Source organism: Equus quagga, chromosome 12 (genome assembly GCF_021613505.1).
Source record: "Equus quagga isolate Etosha38 chromosome 12, UCLA_HA_Equagga_1.0, whole genome shotgun sequence".
In the NCBI taxonomy this organism is placed as follows: Eukaryota; Metazoa; Chordata; class Mammalia; order Perissodactyla; family Equidae; genus Equus; species Equus quagga.
The window spans coordinates 86,234,251-86,253,218 of record NC_060278.1 but is presented as its reverse complement, the minus strand read 5'-3'; the positions used below and the strand labels follow the sequence as shown (position 1 = coordinate 86,253,218).

Below are 18,968 nucleotides of genomic sequence, written 5' to 3'. Positions count from 1 at the left end.
TAAATAAAGTAGAGGAAGATAGGCACAGATGTTAGCTCAGGGCCAGTCTTCCTCAGCAAAAAGAGGGGGATTGGCAGCAGATGTTAGCTCAGGGCTAATCTTCCTCAAAAAAGAAAAAACTTTCAAGGATTCTGAAATTCTACCAAGACAGAAGTACCAAGAAAAAAAAAGAAATCATACAAAATGAATATTTTTTCACCTGTGTCTGGCTTTAAAGATCTTATTTTATTTTTTCCTTTTTTCTCCCAAAGCCCCCCAGTACATAGTTGTATATTTTAGTTGTGGGTCCTTCAGGTTGTGGCATGTAGGACACCGCCTCGGTGTGGCCTGACAAGCAGTGCCATGTCCGTGCCCAGGATCCGAACCAGCGAAATCCTGCGCCACTGAAGCGGAGCGTATGAACTTAACCACTCGGCCACAGGGCCAGCCACTGGCTTTAAGTGGTAAATTTGTTTCTAAAAGTACCTATAAAATTTCTGTAAGCTGAAATGCATTTTAAATGATTAAGGAGGGGCTAGCCCCATGGCCGAGTGGTTAAATTCACACACTCCGTTTTGGTGGCCCGGGTTTCGCTACTTCGGATCCTCGGTGTGGACATGGCACTGCTTGTCAGGCCACACCAAGGTGGTGTCCCACGTGCCACAACCCGAAGGAACCACAACTAAAATGTACAACTATGTACTCGGGGGATTTGGGGAGAAAAAAGCAGAAAAAGAAAAAAAGATTGGCAATAGTTGCTAACTCAGGTGCCAATCTTTAAAAAAAAAAAGATTAAGGAGATACCCCAAAGTAACTTTTAAACACCCTACATTGACCATATACCCTCAGACCTTAAAGACCAAAAAAACCTATAAACAAACATGTTTGTCAAATGAACTCCAGTTGGTAGGTATTTCACAATAACATGGGTGAGGAATTCTGGAGCTATTTTCTGTATATTCTAAGATTGGGCAAATAAGTAAATACACTATGGATTAAGTGAGTTAGGCTTACAATCCCTCTCTAAGAGAAGCAACTTACAAATACGGAAAGGAGAAAGGCTAAATGATCTTTGTGGTACTGGAGGTATTAGTACGAACTCATGGTTTTTTTAATATACAGATAAAAACAGACATAAATTTAGATACATATGCGTGTATGTGTATATTATGTGTTTGTATATACATACATTTCCTAGCTCTGTCCATTATGAGAAGCAATGACATCCCATAGTAATGAGCACGCATGGTGCCCAGGTCTTGATTTCTCAATAATTTTCTCCACTAACAGGAATTAGGACAGAAATATCTTGGTGAAATGGCTGATTCCAAGGCTCAGACAGGAAGAAAAAGTAAGCCTGAAACACCCTTTTGTGCCAGAAAATAAGGAAGGGGTTCAAGAATATTAGGAACTTGTCAAAAGGACACAAGAGCTAGCTTGAAGGGGCTCCCACTGGCCAAATTTGAGACAATGTGAACATTGCAATGAATGATAGTAACAGATTATAACCTACTGAATAAAACAAGAATCCACAGTCTTGTTTTAAATAAATAAATAAATATATATATATATATATATACATATAAATAAAGGTAAGAAAATGTTCCGCAGTAGAATATTAACTAATAAGTGAAGAAGAACTGATAGAAAATCAGGGGCTGGCCCCGTGGCCGAGTGGTTAAGTTCGCACACTCCACTTCAGCAGCCCAGAGTTTCACCAGTTCAGGTCCCGGGTGAGGACATGGCACCACTCAACAGGCTATGCTGAGGCAGCGTCCCACACAGCATAACCGGAGGCACTCACAACTAGAATATACAACTATGTATTTGGGGGCTTTGGGGAGAAGAAGGAAAAAAAAAAAGATTGGCAACAGATGTTATCTCAGGCGCCAATCTTTAAAAACAAAAATAGAAAATCATAGTACAACTATTAGGCAAACATCATCAACAAATGCTGAAATTAGCTGGTATAAGTTTGATGAAAACAAGATATTTACATGGACTCAGTATCTCCCCACAAGATTCTTACTAAATAAAGAGGAAAAAATAATAACTCTAAAGTGGAGAAAAACCTGGCAGACATCACATTAAAGTGTTCAAAGTTAACATCATCAGTTCTGTAACAATGGCTATCATGTGTCTCTTGATATGACGCACTGAGAAGGACAGAACATCACTTTGTGATATTCCTGTCAAAACGCATAATCTGAAATCTATTCAAAAGGAAAACAAATTCAAGCTGAGGGACATTCTGCAAAATAAACGCCCCAAACCATTAAAAAAAGTCAAGGATTTTCCAAATTTAAGGAGACTGGAGACAGGACAACTAAATGCAGCACGTAATCTTCGATTGGATGCTAAAGTAGAAAAAAAAAATTTTTTTCCTCTAAAGAACATTATTGGAACAGATGGCAAAATTTGAATAAAGACTACTGAATAAGGTATGCTAGGTAATAATATTGTATCAAGGCTGTACTTCCTGATTTTCAGAAGTATACTGTGGTTACATAAGAGAATGTCCTACTTTATTGGAAATATACATTTAGTAATTTAGGGTAAAGAGCCGTCCTCTGTAACTAACTCTAAAATAATTCAGAAAAACAATAAACATATGTACAGAGAAAAAGAATACAGAAAACAGTAAAATGCTGACATTTGGGGAATGAAGGTGAACAGCATACAAGAATTTACTACTACTCTTGCAACTTTTTTGTAAGTTTGAAATTACATCAAAATACAAAGTGTATAAAAAAAGAAAAAGGAATACAAAAAGTGTTTTTTTACAATGCAAATCACCATCCTTGAATACGCTTATGTTTTTCTAAAGCAGCTTATAGTATCATGTAATGTATTTAAGAAGAGATAATAGAACCATCCCTGATGGCCTAGAGGTTAAAGTTCCGAGGGCTCCACTTCAGTGTGGAACCACACCACTCATCTGTTAGTAGCCATGCTATGGTGGCAGCTTAAATAGAAAAACCAGAAGAACTTACAACTATACACTACTATGTACTGGGGTTTTGCAGGGGAAAAAAATTAAAAAATAAAAAAAAGGAGGAAGATTAGCAACAGACGTTAGCATAGGGCAAATCTTCCCCTGCCAAAAAAAAAAAAAAAAAGGAGAGAGATAATAGTTTAAACCACTAAGCCAGACCAACCCACCAAGGGAAAGTTAAGGGGGAGCTTATGAAAACTGGAGCTGCTGAGTTCTAAGCAGCTCTAGGCAGCAGGACAATGAATGCAAGAGGACATAACACCATCATCATTGTGGCTGGCATAGTGGTTAAGTTCACGCACTCTGCTTCAGTGGCCTGGGGTTGTTTGCAGGTTCAGATCCTGGGTGCGGACCTACATACCGCTCATCAAGCCACGCTCTGGTAGCATCCCACATGAAATAGAGGAAGACTGGCACAGATGTTAGCTCAGCAACAATCTTTCTCAAGCAAAAAGAGGAAGATTGGCAACAGATGTTAGCTCAGGGCCAATCTTCCCTACAAAAAAAAAAAAAAAAAAAAAGACCATCACTTCTTCGTCTACTTCGCCCTCATCACTCAGAACTTCCCTCTTCTAATCCACCTCTACCTTTAATCTCAGCCATAAAGAGGATTTGCTTTTTGCCTGCCTCTTCCCCACAAGGTTGGCCCCACTTCTCTAGAGAGAAACAAAATCAAAGACATCATCACTTTCTCAATATTGACAAAGAACCCTGCCACATTTTTAGTGGAGAAAAATGTCACTAATATTTTAGCTTTTACTGTGGTGGAAAGAAAGACGAGTGGTGGAAAAGAGACAGTAAACTAGCTAAAAACTACATGTGAAAGAGAGGAAACCATGAGCATAATTAGTGTAGCTCTAGGGATATAAGGTAGAAATGAATAAATCTGTGCTGTTTGAATGTCTGTTCTCATGTAGCTTGGAAAAATTAAAAGCAGGCAGGACCTCTACATGGAGATGGCTAAGTTAACAAAGGAATAAGGGAAACATTTGTAAGAAAGGAAAAGGTCAAAGTAGTGTGTCAAGGGAGCTGTGCTATGCCTGGTATTAACATTTCACTTGAGCTGCTGGAGAGGTCAGATTACATATTTGTCGCCATCAGCTAATTTAATTGAAAGGTCTAGCCAACTCCAAACCTATAGAGGCAGACAGAAGGATATCCAACTCTGAGTTATTCTGAATTTTACTTTGATTTCTGCATTTAATTATAGCAATACAAAACAGAGGGGAGAATCAAATCTTAAAGAGCTGCATTCCAAAGTAAAGGTTCACTGCATAGTCCATATATTATATTTGATGATCCATATGACAGCTCCTCACGGGGCCATGCAAAATTGACATGGACATTTCTTGGGCTTTTGATGTTCACTGCCATCATCTGCTTCACTGCTAAGATCAGGAAACATATGGGATGAATTGGTAAAGGCTGCAGAGAGTTTCTGTTGCCTTTTTTTTTTTTAAATTCATCTCTAAGGTCAGTTTAGGATACCTCTGACAAAGACCAAGACCTAACAGAACAGTCTTTAAACTATAGCCCATCCTACGACTTTTTTTTTTTTTAATAAGAAATGATGTTAGAGAAAGAAAGGCTGTTGAGCGAAGATGATGGGAAACAAAGTATTTTCAGGGAGCTCTGGGATCCTCTGGAACCACGTCTAAAAACCTCTAGTTAGTAAGAGGAAGGAGCCATGTGACAAACAGTAAAAAATAGTGGGTTTTGGACCCAGATCTCAATGTATAATGAGTGAATTCGACACCAGGACTGAACTAAGTTTGAATAGTGCATCTGCTACTTATTAACTGTGTGACCTTGAACAATTTATTTAACTTCTCTGAGCCTTATTTCCTCATCTGTAAAACAGAGAACTAACTGCCCCCCAAGGTTGTTCTAAGTATTACATGAGATGACACACATGAAAAGCACTCAGCAGAAAATCTAGCAAAGACTTTTTTTTTTTAAGAATTTAAAATTGGACTTGAAAGTCAGATTCAGTTGACATATCTGCAATGGACTCATTTCACAAATTTAATTTATGGTACGCCAGCCTCTATAATTTTAGATAGCCTCAAGGCCTTCAAGGGTCCAGAGACAGAAACCAGAGACAGAAGCAAAAAGCTTCTTAACCAGCCATAATAAAACCCAGAGACAGGCTCCGTCACATGTACATACACTAGCTCATATTGCACATGGGTCAGTGAGGCCCCTCTTCTGGGTATCTTACCAAAGCAGAAACAATAACTTCTCTAGAATCTCTAGAGATTCTCCCGCATTAGCCTTCAAACTTTAAGGGATTTCAAGTAAATCTTTACAACTGAGTGATCGCTTTCTATGAGATTCAAAACAATACTCTGAAACTAAGGAATGAGGATAAAACTCACAAGTGAGAAATGTTACTTAGTCAATTAACTGATCATGATCCTAATGTTGCTTTCATTCATTGTACACTATCATTTAAATGATCCTTCTTGCCTAAAAGCATTCATTAAATTCAAGTAACTGACCATAGTCCAGTTCTGCATACCCTAGACAACAGGCTTAATACTCAATAACAAGTTTAAAGTCAATCTCTCTGCTTAGTTTTAGAATCTATTGATATGAAGGAAAACTAACCGGTTCCAAATCAGCATAAATGTATTCAAAAGTCAAAGATAAAGACAAAAATCATTACAAGTGTCCAAGATTCAATTTAAGAAGTCCTAACTCTCAAAACAACCAAAGTCAACAACCCTAAAAAATAACCGAAATCAAAGCATAACTTTGTTCCGAATAGGAAAACTTATACTCAATTCTACACTAGGACTCACCGAAATGTCAATTCTAAATTAACGTGCAGGGGGTTGGGCCCGTGGCCGAGTGGTTAAGTTCGTGCGCTCTGCTTTAGGGCAGCCCAGGGTTTTGCCAGTTCGAATCCTGGGCACGGACATGGCACCACTCATCAAGACTCACCAAGCCACGCTGAGGCGGCGTCCCACATGCCACAACTAGAAGGACCCACAACTAAAAGAACACAACTATGTACCGGGGGCTTTGGGAGAAAAAGGAAAAAGAAAATGTTTAAATTAACATGCAGATAGCAGGTGATTAAGTAATTAAGGTTTTGGAGCAATATTACTCTCAAGGCCTTCAGCTCACTTCACTCAACTCTGCCATAAAGTAGAGGTGGGGTGCTAGGGAGGAGTGTATAGAAGCAACAAAGGTTCTGAACTTCCCCCCCAAAAAGGGAAGAAACAGCCAGGCAAAGTTCTATAAAGCAGTAATGTTTAGTTATCTCTAAGCACTGTTTTCCTCACCTTATAAATGCTGTATTTTGATAACTTAAATGACCTTTCAAAATGTACGCACTTTACAATGACACAGAGCATAGGAAGGAGAGTTCAATTTTCCCATTCATAGATGGCCAACATATTTTTTTTTGAAGATTAGCCCTGAGCTAACTACTGCCAGTCCTCCTTTTTTTTTTGCTGAGGAAGCCTGGCCCTGAGCCAACATCCGTGCCCATCTTCCTCTACCTTATATGTGTGACGGCTGCTACAGCATGGCTTGCTGAGTGGTGCCACGTCCACACCTGGGATCCAAACCAGCGAACCCCAGGCCACCAAGAAGCGGAACGTGCGAACTTAACCGCTGCACCATCGGGCCAGCCCCAATGGCCAACACATTTAAAATAATTTTTTTTTGCAGGGGAATATTCACCCTAGGCTAACATCTGTTGCCAGTCTTCCTCCTTTCTTCTTCCTTCCCCCACCAAAGCCCCAGTACACAGTTGTGTCTAGTTGTAAGTTCTTCTGGTTCTTCTATGTGAGCCACCACCACAGCATGGCTACTGACAAAACACTTATGTGGTTCTGCAACCAGGAACTGAACCCAGGCAGAGGAAGCAAAGCAAGCCAATCTTAACCACTAAGCCATCAGCAATGGTTTGCCAACACATTTCAAATAACAGCTACCTTAATATTAAGAGCTCAGGCTCTGCAGTCAGAAAGATCTAGATTTTAATCTGGGCTTGGTTATTTATTAGCTTTATGACATCTGAGTCAATTTCCTGATTTGTAAAATGAAGGTATCTACCTACCTAAAAGAGTGTGGGATTAAAAGGCAAAAGGTGAGTATAATGCTTGGAATGGTATGTGGCCCAAAATAAACATCCAATATTAGTCTTTTTTTTTTTTAAGATTTTATTTTTCCTTTTTCTCCCCAAAGCCCCCCAGTACATAGTTGCATATTTTTAGTTACGGGTCCTTCTAGTTGTGGCACATGAGGCACTGCCTCAGTGTGGCTTGATGAGCAGTGCCACATCCATGCCCAGGATCCAAACCAGCGAAACCCTGGGCTGCCAAAGCAGAGTGCACGAACTTAACTACTCAGCCACGGGGCCAGCCCCTAGTCATTATTATTAAGCAGGAATCATCCCCATTTATAGACTGAGTCTCAGAGGTTGACTAACTTCCCACAGAATTAGGTCTCAAACCCAAAGCCAGTCTCCAAATTCTGCTTTTTCTTTTTTTTTTTTAAAGATTTTATTTTTTTCCTTTTTCTCCCCAAAGACCCCCAGTACATAGTTGTATAGTCTTCGTTGTGGGTCCTTCTAGTTGTGGCATGTGGGATGCTGCCTCAGCGTGGTTTGATGAGCAGTGCCATGTCCTCGCCCAGGATTTGAACCAACGAAACACTGGGCCGCCTGCAGCGGAGCGCGCGAACTTAACCATTTGGCCACGGGGCCAGCCCCTGCTTTTTCCATTGTGCCAAACAACCTGCCTCATGTACATTTCTGCCTTTTTAAGCAGGTTACTAACTGCAATTTAACTTGTCTTGACTGTGGTCACAGATTGTGGTGCTTTTAATCTTACTCCATTTTTTTTCTTATCCAATGGTTTGGGGGAAAAAATGACTAAATACATCAATGTGGCATAGTAGGTAAGGACCACAGAAGAGGATGAGACTCTCTCTCTCACTGGCAGTTTGCTTACCTTGAGTAGCCCCTCTCTTCACCTGATGTAGTGCTTTTAAATCTGTATGAGCTGGGCTCACAGTATCTTTGTTTGAAGCATATGCAGAATCTGAGTAAAATTTGAGTGAAAATTCTGAGGAGTTATCTTACTAACAAGGTATACAAGCTTCAATCATAGTCATGGGCCCAGCAGGAAAGATAGCATATTCCAGTAAGGATAATTCAAAGAGGGTTTAATAAGGGGACTATAAAGAAAGGTGTGGGCAGGATGTAAGATACCCACAGGGATAGTGGCAGTTCCTTGGGACTAATGAGAGTACCTCTAAGCCTAAGAAACACAGGGAATAAAAGCTTTCCAAACCTAGAAGGAGCAAGTCATGTATGTAGAGAGAACCACCTTCAGAGGAACAGCAATCTTCAATCAACGGTCACTGTAAGCAGAGGCAACACTCAGAGGAAGGGAACAGGGGAATTAAATTCTGTAACCACAGAGAAAAAGGAAGCCCACTGATGTAGTCCATGTAGGTAAGTCAGCACCCAGGGCAGAGAACAGGCTGGGAAAGGATGGAATGTGGACCCAGAGGAGCAAATGGAAGGCACCTAATTCAACCTCAAAGAAGTCTTTTTGGTGCACTTTCACATCTCTTCTTTCATCCAACTGGGTAACTGCCAGATAAGGAAAGAGTTACTGAACATGACAGTTCTCACTTCTTTTGAATAGTAATGCACGGGGCCTACCTACCGTAAAATATTTGTAAGCAAGTTTTTCACTACTAAGTATGATCATTTACCATTCCACTTGTATCCTGAGAATTCTTTGAAAGGTCCAATGATTTATACACCTTTGCCCACACTTACGGACTTTCCACTTACCTTGCTAGGCAAAATAAAATCACAAAAATACAGATACTTTCATAACCCTCACACAGTTTATATTTAGTAGTTTATCTTCTTTGATAACGAAGAAGGCAGAATGAGGTAAGTGCCAGCAGAGAGGAAAGGGCTGTGGTGCTGTGAAAAGTTCTAGAAGAGGCTTCCTTGCCATCTGGCCCCTGCCAGGCACAAGTCCAGCCAGAATTCACTGTTATCCTATTAATAAGGTATACAAGCTTCAATCAGGTTCCCTGCAGGTCCGGATCCTGGAGAACTACTCACCAAGCTCTCAAAAGCCTCCAGTTTCCACTCTATATCCTTGGCCAATAAGGTCCACTCCTCCTCCTACTGGAAAAAACCCCTCTCCTTCTTAGGTCTGGTTCAAATGTCACTTCTTTACCTGAACCTTACTTGCACTCTCAAAGAACAATTAGCTAAGCCTCCTCTGCATCCCCAAAAGTCTCTGCTCGGAGCACTTAAAGCACTTTGTCATTGTCCATGTACCCGTGCAGGGGCCCTACTAGACTTTGAGACCCTAAGGCATCTTTGCATCCTCAGCCACTAACAGCACCCAAAACAGAGTGCGTCAAGCCCAGTATAAGTACTTTATACATATTAATATATATATTAATACATTATATTAACATATACATATTATCAATCATCACAATAAAATTGCAAATAAGGTAGGAACTCCCCATCATCTCAACTTTACAGATGATGAAAATAAAGTTTATAGAAAGGCTAAGCAACATGCCCAAAGTCTCAAAGCTAATAAGGATAGACCCCAAGATTTCAACCTAGGCACAACTCAACAGTTTCAACAGACCTCATGGGTTGAGGGGAAGGTCCCATTACAAGACCAATGGTCTCCACCCCAGGGGGCACAGGTATTATTCACACAATGGGGTGTGGAAAGACAATATTGGAACTTCTACTTATATTTGCTTTAGTTCATCCTTTTGTAAAATATCTATTTTCGCACATTATAAAATGTACATAATACAGAGTACAGTCAACACTGTAATTGTAATTTAAAACAAACATTCACATATGTGTGCATACTCAACCCTATTTACTGACAGAAAGAACACTAAAAACATTTGCGGCCACTGCTCTAGATGACTTCCCCCAGGGACTCTGAGCTCCTGTATTCTCTGCCCAGGACTTCAGTTAAAAACATTAGCCAAGGGGCTGGCCACATGGTTAAGTTCACGCGCTCCACTTTGGTGGCCCAGGATTTTGCCGGTTTGAATCCTGGGAGCAGACATGGCACCACTCGTCAGGCCATGCTGAGGCAGCATCCCACATGCCACAACTAGAAGGACATACAACTAAATATACGACTAGGTACCAGGGGGATTTGGGGAGAAAAAGCAGAAAGAAAAAAAAAAAAGATTGGCAACAGTTGTTAGCTCAGGTGCCAATATTAAAAAAAGAGTTAAAAAAAAAAATTAGGGGCTGGCCCCGTGGCCGAGTGGTTAAGTTCACATGCTCCGCTGCAGGTGGACCAGTGTTTCGTTGGTTCAAATTCTGGGTGCAGACATGGCACTGCTCATCAAGCGACGCTGAGGCAGCATCCCACATGCCACAACTAGAAGGACCCACAACGAAGACTATACAACTATGTACTGGGGGTCTTTGGGGAGAAAAAGGAAAAAAAATAAAATCTTTAAAAAAAAAAATCAATTAAAAAAAAATTAGCCAATCAAGACTATGAGTAAGCTTCTGGAGGCAAGGGTCTGCTCTTAATCACCTTTGTAGCCCTCCCTCAGCAAAGAGCCTGGAGCTTAGCAGAAGGTCAATGTTGGATCCAAGTGTATTGTAAGAACCTCACTAAAAAAATCCTCAGGGGCCAGCCCTGTGGCCGAGTGGTTAAGTTTTGTGCACTCCACTGTGGCAGCCCAGGGTTTCGCTGGTTCGGATCCTGGACGCAGACATGGCACCACTTATCAGGCCATGCTGAGGCGGCGTCTCACATGCCACAACCAGAAGGACCCACAACTAAAAAATATACAACTATGTACTGGGGGGCTTTGGGGAGAAAAAGCAGGAAAAAGAAATCCTCAATATTTTAAAGCAACTTACTATATGCTTCTAGATTAAAAAAAAAAAATACATGAAACACACTGCCTAGGAATGTAATATAGATTTCTCTTAGGAACACTGAAAAAATTAAATAAATAAAGCTTTAGTTACATAATAGAACCAAAAATTGTACTTTGGGGCATAATTTAAACTGAAAACTGCATAAAAAAAGATTTGGGGGCCAGCCCCGTGACCAAGCGGTTAAGTTCGAGCGTTCCGCTGCACGGCCCAGGGTTTTGCCGGTTCGGATCCTGGGCGCAGACACAGCACCGCTCACCAAGCCATGCTGAGGCAGCATCCCACATACCACAACTAGAAGGACCCACAACTAAAAATATGCAACTATGTACAGGGGGGCTTTGGGAGAAAAAGGAAAATAACATCTTTAAAAAAAAAAGATTTAGACATAAAAAATTTAAGTTCAGATATAGGGAACTTTCCTGAAATGGTGCACCTTTGTCAAACCTAAAGGGTCACCACTGTCTGCCTCTCTTCAGTTATATGCTCCAAGAGGAAGGAATCAACCATCAACAGCAGCAACTGCAGAGCCGACTATGAAAATGCACTAGCCGGATGCTGGATACTTTGCATTTCTTCAATCCAACATTTAATGGTGTCAAACAAAGAGGAGAGGCTGGTAAAGCCTCCCTTTATGTGTTGAAGATTAGGGGCTCTGAGGCCAGATCACAGGCTTCCTTCTGTTCCTCAGTTTCATCCTCTGTAAAATGGGCATACTCAAATACTTAACTCTTATTTATGTTGTCACCAGGATTAAATAAGAGAAAACATGCAAAATGGATTTATCTGTTTCCTCATTTACCATGTCCTCTCTCCCCTTCCCCCAACCAAACTCAAAGCCTGGGTTTGGTCCAATTTGCTGCTATATTCCGAAAGCCGAGAATGATACTTTTACTTAATAGATCATTTAATAAATATCAAATGAATAAAATACAAAATGCCATCTGCTCAAAAACTCTTGGCTATTATTGCTGCTGTAACAAGAAACAATTAAAATTTTATTGTTATTAAAAGACTCCCACCCCTCCCCCAAGGATCTCAAAGAATTCTGTTCTAAGAGGAATCGTAGATAAAAGCTGGAATGGAGAAACGGAGGTAGGAAAACAGTTGGATCATAAAGCAGGACTAACCGAAGACAAAACAAAATCTCCAATACACAGACAGAGCCCAATTTCGGGCTTCTCCAAGCGAGGTTCACTGGGAGCGAGGTTCACTGGATGAGGTTTATTAGCGATTACAACAATGACAGTTTTCGCGCTTGTGTGTGTGCCAGAGTCTGCTCAGCATTCTGCTGGGCTCACAAAACCCAAGAATCTGCACGCCTCCATTTTGCAGATGGGGGAACTGAGGCTCGGAGAGAACCAAGGTCACAGCCTCTAAGTGGGGGAGCTGGGATGTGAACCTAGGCAGTCCGACCCCTGAGCCTGCACTCAACAGGCCCCTGGGAGGGGCATCCTCGCCTCCACCACCGGCCACACGTCCCTCGAAATTGGACATAACACTTCCCCAGGAGCCGCGCTTCGTGGCCCCAGCGCCGGGAAACAAAACAATCCTTGTCCGCGGGCAAGCCCGATGGTCGCCGGCCGGGCCTGGGCTCCGAGGCCGCGGTCCCCAGTTGCGCTCACACTGTGAGCCCCGAGCTCTCCGGGCGGCGCAGGAAGCGCCCGGGCGGCCTCGGGAGCCCGGGAAGGCCCGGCCCGCCGCGTGACCTTGGATCTGCGCCCTGCTTCGGGCCTCAGTTTCCCCACCCCAGCCTCGCGCCGGGGGCCTCTCGGGAGCTCGCGCCTGTGGAGCTGCAGGCCCCTCACACGCCCCCCTCGCCGCCCGCCTTCCTGCCCCGCTTACGCTGGAAGGCGGCCGGTCCAGGGACGCCCACCATCGCCGAGAGCCGCCGCCGCGCGCCTCCGGCCTCCACCCGCGGCCCGGGTCCCTCGCAGGCGCCGCCGCGGGACCTGTAGCCGCCGAGCTCGCAAAGCCCAGCGCCGCCGCTGCTGTCGCCGCCACCGCCGCCGTTAGGCCGTGCACCGCCCCGCCCCCGGCTAGCCCCGCCCCGCCCGCCGGCACGCCCCCGCCGCGCGCTCTCGCCCGCCAGACCAACGCACGCGGAAGCCCGGCCCAAAGACCTTCTCCCGCGAAACCCCGCCCCCTGACCTGCCCCGCCCCTTCCGCGCGAACCTGCCGCCCTATCCCGGCGCGTCCTGCTCCTCAGACCCGCCCCTCCTGCGTCATGCGCGCCCGTCGCGCGCACGGCCCGCTCTTCGGGCGCAGGTCTTGCAGCTGAGGCCGGGGCAGCGGCTCAGGCCCGAGGGCGGAGGCGGAGGCCTAGGGGGCGGAGCTCACGGGCGGGGACGACTGCTCACCTGGGTTATCCAGGTTGAGGCCTGGTCGCCTTTCGCACGTCGTTAAGTCGCTTCCCCTTTCTGGCCGATGGTGTTCCAAAAGCAGAAAATGTCATCATCATAATATTAATAACTGCTAGCTATCTTTATTGCTATTGAGCTCTTTATCGTGTTCGGGCGCTATTTTTATACACTCCATTCAGGTAATCCTCACAATGAGGGAAAGAGGTATTATTTCACCCTTTCCACACGTGCAGAAAGGGCTTCCCCACCAAGCAGCTTGCCCACTGGTTCCTGTTAGCAAGAAGCAGAGCTGGGATTGGAACCTAGGAACTTCTGACTTCAGACCTAGTACTTTAAGCTACTCTGAACTATTCTGTCAAAAACAGGGATTAAAATTAAAACAAGAGATTAAAAATTCCAAACTCCTCTGGGCCAGCCAGTGGCGCAGCGGTTAAGTTCACACGTTCTGCTTCTCCGTGGCCCAGGGTTTGTGGGTTTGGATCCTGGGTCTGGACATGGCACCACTTGGCACGCCATGCTGTGGTAGGGATCCCGCATAAAATAGAAGAAGATGGGCATGGATGTTAACAAGGGCCAGTCTTCCTCAGCAAAAAGAGGAGGATTGGTTGCACGTGTTAGCTAAGGGCTAATCTTCCTCAAAAAGAAAAACAAAGTTGGAAAAAAACTAAAAAATAAAAATAAAATGGCATGGGTAAATTCTAGATCTATTTTACATCTTGATTGCCATGATAATTACATGCATTTGTCAAAACTCATAGAACTGTACATTTTAAAAAGTGAAAGTTACTTTATATAAATTTTTAAGTGAATTTAAAAAGTGAAAAAATTGAAGTATATGTACATATATAGCAAAATGCAAATGGCAAGCATACAACTCAATGAATTGTTTCAGGTTTAAATAACACTTTGTAACTACCACACATACCAAGACAAAGCTCATCTTCCACCACCCTAGAAGAATGTGTAATGTCTCTTTCCCCCCCGGCAGTCACTACTATTCTTACTTCTATCACTGTAGCTATATAATTGTTTTTTGCTTACTAGCTTTATTGAGATATGATTCATATATCGTACAATCACCCATTTAAAGTGTACAATTCAGTGGTTTTAATATATTCACAGAGTTGTACAACCATCACCAGAATCTAACTTTAGAACATTTTCATCATCCCAAAAAGAAACTCCATACTCATGAGCAGTCGCTCTCCATCGTATCCTCTCCAGCTCTTATGACTGCTTTTTTAAAAATCAACTTTTTTAGGGGCTGGCCCCATGGCCGAGTGGTTAAGTTCGCGCGCTCCACTGCAGGTGGCCCAGTGTTTCGTCAGTTCGAGTCCTGGGCGCGGACATGGCACTGCTCATCAGACCACGCTGAGGCAGCGTCCCACATGCCACAACTAGAAGGACCCACAACGAAGAACATACAACTATGTACCGGGGGGCTTTGGGGAGAAAAAGGAAAAAAATAAAATCTTTAAAAAAAAAAATCAACTTTTTTAGGTGTACTTTATATACAATGAACCACATCAATTTAAAGGACCCAATTTGATGAGTTTTGACAATTACATATACCTGTGAAATCACCAGCATTATCAAGATGCCAAACACTTCCATCACCCCTCTCTGATTCCTCCTCTTCCTTTACAAAGCATCCTTCCATCTACATCTAGACCCAGGGAACCACTAATCTGCTTTCTGGCACCATGCATTAGTTTGCATTTTCTGGAATTGCATATAAATGGGTTCATACAACATGTACTCTGCTGCCTGGCTTCTTTCACCCAGCATAGTGATTTTGAGATTCATCTGTGTTGTATCTACCAGTAGTTTACCTTCCCTTTTTATTACCAGGTAGTATTTCATTGTTTGAGATATACTACATTCTACTATTTTTGAAAATAAAACTTTCTTGCTAAAGACCTGGACAGGCCTGGCTTTGAACATACAGATTTCTCAAGTTCTATTGGGTTTCAGATATAAATTAGTCTCCACAGGTTCACCACCTTTTCTATTTCTTTATCATTCTTGCTTAGTTTGTGGTGGGGTGTGTACATGTGTTGAAGGTAGGGGAGAGAGGCCTTCTAGAAAAGCAGCACCTGTATCCATTGGTTACCTAAGGCCTAGAGGATCAGGGACACTAACATTTAAGAGTCAGACACAGATACCTGTGCCTTGTTGACTGAATTTGACCTCAGCTTTGCAAAAGCTCTATTTTCCAGCCAAAGGAGCTAAGGCTCAGAGAGGTTAAGAGACTTACCATAAAGTTTGCCTGAGTCAGAAGCTTAGTCTTAGACAGAATTGAATTCTGACATGCTTTTCACAACCTTCTAAAGGAATCATGCACTTTGTAGACCTAAGAAAATGGCTTGGGGCCTGGCTGTTTCTTGTCCAAACCAAGTGATGTTTTCCTAACTGGTGACAAGAAGAATAAAGATGGGTGGCAGGGAGACGTGAATGCTGCCTGCCATCTGCCCTGGCCATGCCCCTTCCGCTGGCAAGTGATAAACACAAGGCCCAGCCAGATGACAGTCAGTGAAGAGAAGCCAATTTAAAGGTGTATGGTCCTTGTTGGGTAAACAGGAACCTAAAATGCCCATGGCACTTTAGAAAGCCTATCTGTGTACCAGGGAACTATTTGCCATGGTTGGGACTTCTCTAATAAGCAAGGCTTTTTCTCCACAGGAGGCTGAAGAGCCCAAGAGCTCCCAGAGGGAGAGATGAACAAGTTGAGTTTCTTGGCCAAGGGTTATATTCTTAAAATTCGTTATTGTTTATGAGAAAAATGTGAGACTATTCATGGTGAGGAATTTGTGTACCACACGAGACTTGGAAGAAAATGAAAACCACTCAGTTCTTTTTGTTTTTGAGGAAGATTAGCCCTGAGCTAACTGCTGCCAATCCTCCGCTTTTCACTGAGGAAGACTGTCCCTGAGCTAACATCCGTGCCCATCTTCCTTTACTTTATATGTGGGACGCCTACCACAGCATGGTGTGTCAAGCAGTGCCATGTCCGCACCCAGGATCCGAACCAGTGAACCCTGGGCCGCCAAGAAGCAGAGTGTGCGCACTTAACTGCTACTCTACCAAGCCAGCCCCAACCACTCAGTTCTTAACACGCAGAAATAAATTGCTGTTGTTTTACTGTATATCCTTCTCAAATTTTTCTATTCATGAGTATATTTACATAATTGAGATGATACTATTAATGCATTTCTGCCTCCTGCCTTTTTCCTTTTTTTCACTATTACATACATCAGCATTTTTCCACATCACTAAAAATCATTTATGAACATCACTTTAATGGATGGCCACATAATACTTTACTTTTGATAGAATCCGATATGAATAGTCTTTAGGGCTGTTTGTTTTATTTTTTCTATTAATAAATTATGCCGTGTTGAACATCACTGTGCATCCGTCTTTCCTATTTTCTGATTCTTAGAATATATTTTTCTTTTACTTTTGGTGAGGAAGATTGGTCCTGAGCTAACATCTGTGCCAATCTTCCTCTATTTTGCATGTAGGACGCCTCCACAGCATGCCTTGATGAGCAGGGTGTAGGTCTGTGCCTGGGATCCAAACTGGCGAACTGGTGAACCCTGGGCAGCCAAAGTGGAGCACAAAAACTTAATCATTATGCTGCTGGGCTGGCCCCAGAAGAGATTTTTCAAAATGATATTATTGGGTCAAATGATAGCAACATTTTCAGTTTTACCAAATCATGTTTCCACCAGTAGTGGTTGGGTATGCTCATCTCTCAACACCCTAACAATGGGTATTAAAATTATTTTACAACATTTCCAAATTTATAGATAAAAATATGATATATTGTTAATGGCCAGTATTGCTCCCTGATAGGTAAGTAAATTCATGAGACTCAGAAGTCCCCAAGGAGAGAAGGGTATGCCACCCCAAAGCAGTGTACCTCTTGCCCTGCAGGCAATGATACAGAGGCTTGCTCCTTGCAACTCCTACATCCAGTCATCATCTCCTTGACTTCACTGGTAAATGCCACTGGAATCCACATCTTCCTCTTCTACTGACTTCTGCTGTCCAGGGTGAGGTTATCATCACTTCTTTATTTTTTGGTCTCCATTTAGACATTTTATTATGAAATATGTCATACCTGCAGAAAGGTGTACTGCACTATTGCAACAGTCTCCTAATTGGCTTCCCTTCCTCTAAGGTTCTCCCTTCACTAACTGTCCTTTGCAGCCAGAGGATCTGGGCAACTCATGTCTGCCCACATTCCAGCCTCCTTTAAAATCCTAAGTGGCTCCCTATGGACAAAAACTATTTAAACTCATCATGGTATTCAAGGCTGTACGCACTCTAACCTCGCTCACCCTCGCCTTCTGCCTGCCTTACCTTCCTCTCTGGCCACACAGAGATACAGTCATGTGTTGCTTAATGACAGGGATACATTCCGAGAAAGGCGGCCTTAGGTGATTTCATCGTTGTGTAATCATAGGGTATACTTACACAAACGTAGATAGTATAGCCTACCATACACCTAGGCTCTATGGTAGGGAACTTGTGGGACCACCACCGTATATGCAGTCCATTGTTGACTGAAACGTCATTATGTGGCACATGACTGTATTTCACAAGAGCTACATCGATTGAATGCTTCCTGTGTGCCAGGTCCTGTGTGCAAAGCAGAAAGCATAGCTAATATCTCTGCTAGGTTGAGTGCTATCATGTCCCTTTTAACAGAAGAGAAGACTGAGGCTCATGAGGGCTGAGTGCTTTGTCCCAGGTCACACAGCTGGTAATTGGCCAATTCTAGAATCCATGTTTTTACCCCAAGTCACCATACTGGCTCTTCTCCAGACAACACTGTCCTCCAGGCCTTTGTCCAAACTGGTCCCTTGGCCTTCTTTAGGCCTAAAGGCAAATATGCGAATATGCCTTAAAGTCCTGCCTAACTGTTACCATGTTCCTCCTCATCTGTTTTTCCAGGTACCCTTGTCCCTCCAAACAATAGAAATAACTTTGTACTGAACATAGACCCCATAAACCCCACCGGAACACAGCTTTAAACCCTATATATAAGTTTCAAGTTCCTTAGGGGCAGGGATCTTTTCTTGTTTATAGCTGGTCTTTGGGCCCAGGATGGTGTCTGATGAGAAACTGCATCTCAGGAGAGTTCAGCCAGCCCCAGTCAGAAGTGCCTCCCTTTTCAACTTGTGCTTCTACATTCACTCACTTGGTCACTCAACAAACATTTAACAGCGTAGATGGTGGACTAGGACACAGGTTGTGTCACTCTCTGCCTAAAACACACATGAACTCTCCACTCTGATGGTCAGAGTTAAAGTAGTACAACCACTTAGGAAAACAGCTTCTACTTAGGCTAGGCACGCCTGTTCTATGACCCAGTATTTCCACTCCTAGGTGTATACCAGAGAGGAATGCTTACCTGTGTGTGTGAAAAGACATGTATACAACTGCTTATACTACGAATTTTTTTTTTACAATTTTACACAATGAAAGATTTTTTTTTTTTTTTTTTTTTAGGAAGTCAGCCCTGAGCTAACATCTGATGCCAATCCTCCTCTTTTTGCTGAGGAAGACTGGCCCTGAGTTAACATCCGTGCTCATCTTCCTCTACTTTATATGTGGGATACCTGCCACAGCATGGCTTGATGAGCGGTGCCGTGTCTGTACCCGGAATCCGAACTGGTGAACCGCGGGCCGCCAA

General features: G+C 43.0%; 1 protein-coding gene across 3 annotated transcripts in view; it reads right to left on the bottom strand.

Annotated features, from left to right (window-relative positions):
• CBFA2T2 (CBFA2/RUNX1 partner transcriptional co-repressor 2) overlaps positions 1-12,926 on the bottom strand; it is a 140,178-nt gene extending 127,252 nt beyond the window's left edge. For 2 of the 3 annotated variants that reach the window (XM_046679088.1, XM_046679089.1), the window contains exon 1: positions 12,747-12,926. In XM_046679088.1, coding sequence (XP_046535044.1) covers positions 12,747-12,780 — 34 coding nt within the window. In that variant the 5' untranslated portion in view covers positions 12,781-12,926. The remainder of the gene's footprint in view (positions 1-12,746) is intronic. The other variant, XM_046679090.1, reaches the window with a different exon arrangement.
• Between the last annotated feature and the right edge of the window lie 6,042 nt (positions 12,927-18,968).